Raw genomic sequence first — 4,400 nt, forward strand, 5'->3', positions numbered from 1 at the left:
CATGACACATGCCATGTTTGTGTTTGTTTGAGGCTTGAGGAGAAAAAAAATGATAGGATACAGGACGAAAATCAAATTAGGGAATCCAAGTAAGAGTAATTGTGTCTGCGGCCAAACTCGAGGAGACTGCCATACGTGCGATCCCATACTCCTATGAAAAGGGAGTCGGTATCGGGACTGAATGAAGTGCCGGATATCTCACCAAAAAAATCAATTTCCTGTTCCTTGTCATAACAGCCGCCTCTGACATCAAACACATGAACAAAGTCAGCAGGTTCTGCCATTGCCATGAAGCGACCATCTGAGGAGTAACGGATGGATCTAATGGCTCCAAGATTGGCTTTTAACGCGGTTACGGATTTTGATACGTGTCTGATATCCCAAATTCTGCAGGTTTTGTCCTGGTTCCCTGTTGCAAACCCATACCCATCCGGATTCCATGCTGATGCAAATGAGAAATCCAAGTGTCCGTGCAAGGATGCAACCGTCTGCATCCATCATATTTTTCATGCATTTATTTACCATATTACAAAATTTATAATTAATTAATTGACTCTATTACTTACCTTTCCGGAGCTCGAGTCCACCAACATTCCTTCAGGACTGTCTCCAACAATTATAAGAAGCTTTCCATCAGGGCTAATGGAAGTGTGCTGCATATCATATCATAAGTTCATAACACAATAACAAAAAATATCATGGAAACAACAATATCAAAGACAGCAAGAGAGGTAGATAGAGTACATTGACCGGCCAAGGAAAACGCAAGTGCTTAGTCATCTGAAAATTTTCCATATCGAATTCACGAACTCCACAATCATTGTTTGAGGCTGTAAAATGAACTGCACCACTGCATCATCATGGAACAATCAAGGTTGGTTCAGCACAACATAATACATAATACATATACCTTGGGGTAGTATAAATGTCCAGAGCATTAGTAATAGCATTATCATCGTAAGTTGTCCTCGAGCAGAAGCAAACTCCAGGTCTATCTAAATACTGCACTCATTAACAAGGAAATCTCATGTTTAGAATTATATAAAGAAACCATGTAATTATGTAAACCTAGATCTTGCCTTGCATATAAGTTCTCCTTGGAATCCTCCAGCAACTAGCAAATTATCTTTTACTGCCATTGTGCTAACTTGGGTCTGAGTAAATCCCTCCAGTAGACTTCCAGGGTGTTTCTGCAATATAATATATTTTTCATTATTTCAAAAGTAAAAAACAATCAAATCAAACCCCTCTGCACATCATGACTCACCTCACATGGTGCCACATGCCCTGATACATTAAGGACTTCAGACTTGTTGCAAGTTAAGGAGGACCAATGGATGACAGAAAAATGTGACATTAGGTACACATCATGCTTCGATGTAGCCCATACTAGGTTTCTCAACTAAATCACCAAAAAGAATGAATGTTATGAATAAAATCACCAAATTAGGCTTATTTCATTCCAATAAATACCTGAAAGTGAAGTATTGTCGATTTTACAGATCTTGAATTCCGTCTGAAGTCGTAGTACAGGCCTGTTTTGTTGGTGACTTTGCATGCCTGAATTGTTGACATCAATTACTCTTTTTTCTGTAATTAATATTATTCAAATAAACTCAGAATCACATACCTTTTCTGAAGCCTCCCCAGACTGAGGAATATTTTCATAGTTCTTATACTGTTCAAGTCTAGTTTGCCTATATTTGTCCCTAGTGATGCTCAGCCTTTCCCAGGGAATACCTTGAATATCTTTGCCTTTTCTTGCCTGGGCAGCGCATGTATCTGCCAACTTATTATTCTACACTCCACGCAAACAAACTTACTTAATTATTACCATCCATCAATATTCAATCCATACCCATGTAATACAAATATACATACCATGTAATCATATTCGTCCACATCAGAGTCTGACCCAACATCTCTGCCATGAAACTCCTCCTCCATGTTATCATCTACATCTTCCATTTCATATTCATCACCCACATACTCATCATCTTCTTGCTGATGTGACATGATCTCTGCTCACAAAGGAAACCAAAAACACATTACATATATTTCTTTCTCAAGTATAATTCCACCTCCACCTCATCATCAAGGCAAAATATATTAATTCCAGCAAGTATCACAAACTAGGAAGACTAACAAAGAACATGTATGCTTGATTCCTCAATTTATAGCTGATTAAACATATGAAACCAATTACAAGATGACTTAAATATTTTAGTTTGCCAGTTGAAGCAAAATTCCCCAACACAAGATATAAGCTTCCAAATGAAATATCCAGTTACATCTTTGAAACCTCCTTACAAGTTACACCATCAATAAGAAATCAGAAAGACACTTCCCAAAAAAGGAGCCCACTTTTACTTTTGAAATTCCTACTATTTCCCAAAACTGATACCAACACACGTTTACCTTTGCAACTCTCTAATGGATTAATTTTTTCTTCCAATTATTATAGTGGCATGTAGTCAAACACTTTATTCCGCTTGGATCAGAACAAAACTTGCTAAATTTCAGCAAAAGCAAACCATTTGACGCTTTCAACGCAAATTATGGGCTTCTTTTCTGACAAAGAAAAAATCAATAGAAAGGGCTTATAAACATAGAGGAAAAAAAACCTAATTCATGTTAAGCCAATATATACCTATCACGAACGTCAAGCATATGCATCTAAAAACAGATACGAACAGTAATTTTTTCACCGCCGAGGAATGACGAGGATAAAAAAAAAGAAAAAAACCGTGACAGAAAAAGCAACATTACACGATGATCAAGATAACCAACGAACCTTTTTCCGATTTGGAGGAGCAAAATGACAACTGAAGTCTGTTTAATCGAACAATTCGGTATCAGGGTATGATTTATTAATACGAAATCATGAAACCACCGGCGGATATTGTCTGATAGGTTTGTGAAGAAAATCAAAAGAGAGAGAGAGAGAGAGAGAGAGAGAGAGAGAGAGAAGGGTATCTATCTGTATCTAGTGGTTGGGCAAAACGACATCTAATCAATATTAAGGGGAAATTGAAGAGCGTCGGAAAGGGACTTGTTTAGATCATCTGATCGTTTGATATCTGCTCACCAACCCCGCCCATTTTACCCCTTACCAATAACCGCTAATTCACCCTCCTAAACTAAACGCCGTTTAATCTTATTCTTGGATGACTACATGTGTAAATCCGGAATTGTTGACTTGCTACTTTAATTATTAGGCTGGAGGAAGTAGGGGTGTCAACTCTCGACCCAACCCGTAACCCGATACTGACCCAACCCGAAAATAAACGGGTTTGGGTTGAGATTTTTGACCCGCCAACCCACCAACCCGCTAACCCGCCAACCTATTTATTTCATGGGTTGGGTTGAATTACCTGTTTGGGTTCGCGGGTCAACCCGCCAACCCGTATATATATATATATATATATATATATATATATATATATATATATATATTTAAAAAAAAATAGATATATTTAATTATTAATGAAATCTGATTTCCTTTCATATTCGTAATATTCAGTATCATTGTATTCCTTCCGTATGCGTATGTGGCTAGTTTGTGTTTGCGGAGTCGTAATCAAAAAAGAAAACACACATGTCATCATTTTTAGATATTCATGAGTCACGAATGAAGAACGCATCCACCATACCACCACTAGCTGGCGGCCGCTCCTCACGTCCTCACCCCTTCACCCGTTCATCGCCGATTCTCCGGTCGCCTACTATCCCTCGCCTACATGCCGTCAACTCATTGGCTACTCAGCTCACACACCACCAACTGATGGGAGAAAAGTCGGAAAACACACAAATCGACCACTCTCACTCACTTGCTTATTTTTCTATTTTATTTGGATGTTAATGACTTTTATGACTTTATGTTGGAAACCATTTTCTTGATTTTAATGACTTTAATCACTTTATGACTTTATGTTGAAAAAACCTCATTTTTTTAAATGTGTAGCTTATTTATTAAACGAGTTATGCGGGTTGGGTTCAACCCATTAACATGTGAACCCGCGAACCCATATACTTAAACAGGTTATATGGGTTGGGTTGGGTTGAGGTTTTAAACCCGTCAACCCGTGACCCGCCAACCCATATATTATATGGGTTGGGTTGAGTTTATGTTTTCTGACCCGCCAACCCGCCAACTCGTGACCCGTTAACCCGAACCCAACCCAATTGCTAGGCCTAGGAAGAAGTGGTGTCACCGACACCACACTCCCTCCCCCGCCACATAAGCGTCATGTCATATTTTACCACTCAAGTGTGGTTTCTTGCCACACCAAGGGAGTAGTGCCACACTTTTTTTTTGTTTTTTGTTTTTTTTAACTATTTTAATTTAATAAAACTTCTTTTTTTTAACTATTTTAATTTAATAAAACTTCTATTTTAAT

At 38.1% G+C, this 4,400-nt stretch overlaps 1 protein-coding gene across 2 annotated transcripts in view; it reads right to left on the reverse strand.

The window, feature by feature from the left end:
* Positions 1 to 3,059, reverse strand: part of LOC145117215 (putative WD repeat-containing protein C2A9.03) — a 3,427-nt gene extending 368 nt beyond the window's left edge. Inside the window, exons 1-11 of one of the 2 annotated variants that reach the window (XM_079053521.1) lie at positions 2,795 to 3,059; positions 2,419 to 2,571; positions 1,882 to 2,021; positions 1,631 to 1,798; positions 1,474 to 1,560; positions 1,268 to 1,402; positions 1,080 to 1,190; positions 911 to 1,002; positions 745 to 850; positions 567 to 653; positions 1 to 488 (exon numbers count right to left, since the gene is read on the reverse strand). The exon at positions 1 to 488 is cut by the window's left edge and continues 368 nt beyond it. In XM_079053521.1, the coding sequence (XP_078909647.1) occupies positions 72 to 488; positions 567 to 653; positions 745 to 850; positions 911 to 1,002; positions 1,080 to 1,190; positions 1,268 to 1,402; positions 1,474 to 1,560; positions 1,631 to 1,798; positions 1,882 to 2,016 (1,338 nt within the window). In that variant the 5' untranslated portion in view covers positions 2,017 to 2,021; positions 2,419 to 2,571; positions 2,795 to 3,059 and the 3' untranslated portion in view covers positions 1 to 71. The remainder of the gene's footprint in view (positions 489 to 566; positions 654 to 744; positions 851 to 910; positions 1,003 to 1,079; positions 1,191 to 1,267; positions 1,403 to 1,473; positions 1,561 to 1,630; positions 1,799 to 1,881; positions 2,022 to 2,418; positions 2,572 to 2,794) is intronic. The other variant, XM_079053520.1, reaches the window with a different exon arrangement.
* Between the last annotated feature and the right edge of the window lie 1,341 nt (positions 3,060 to 4,400).

The sequence above is a fragment of the Lactuca virosa genome, chromosome 5, assembly GCF_052849685.1.
Source record: "Lactuca virosa cultivar CGN04683 chromosome 5, Lactuca_virosa_CGN04683_v6, whole genome shotgun sequence".
Taxonomy (NCBI): Eukaryota; Viridiplantae; Streptophyta; class Magnoliopsida; order Asterales; family Asteraceae; genus Lactuca; species Lactuca virosa.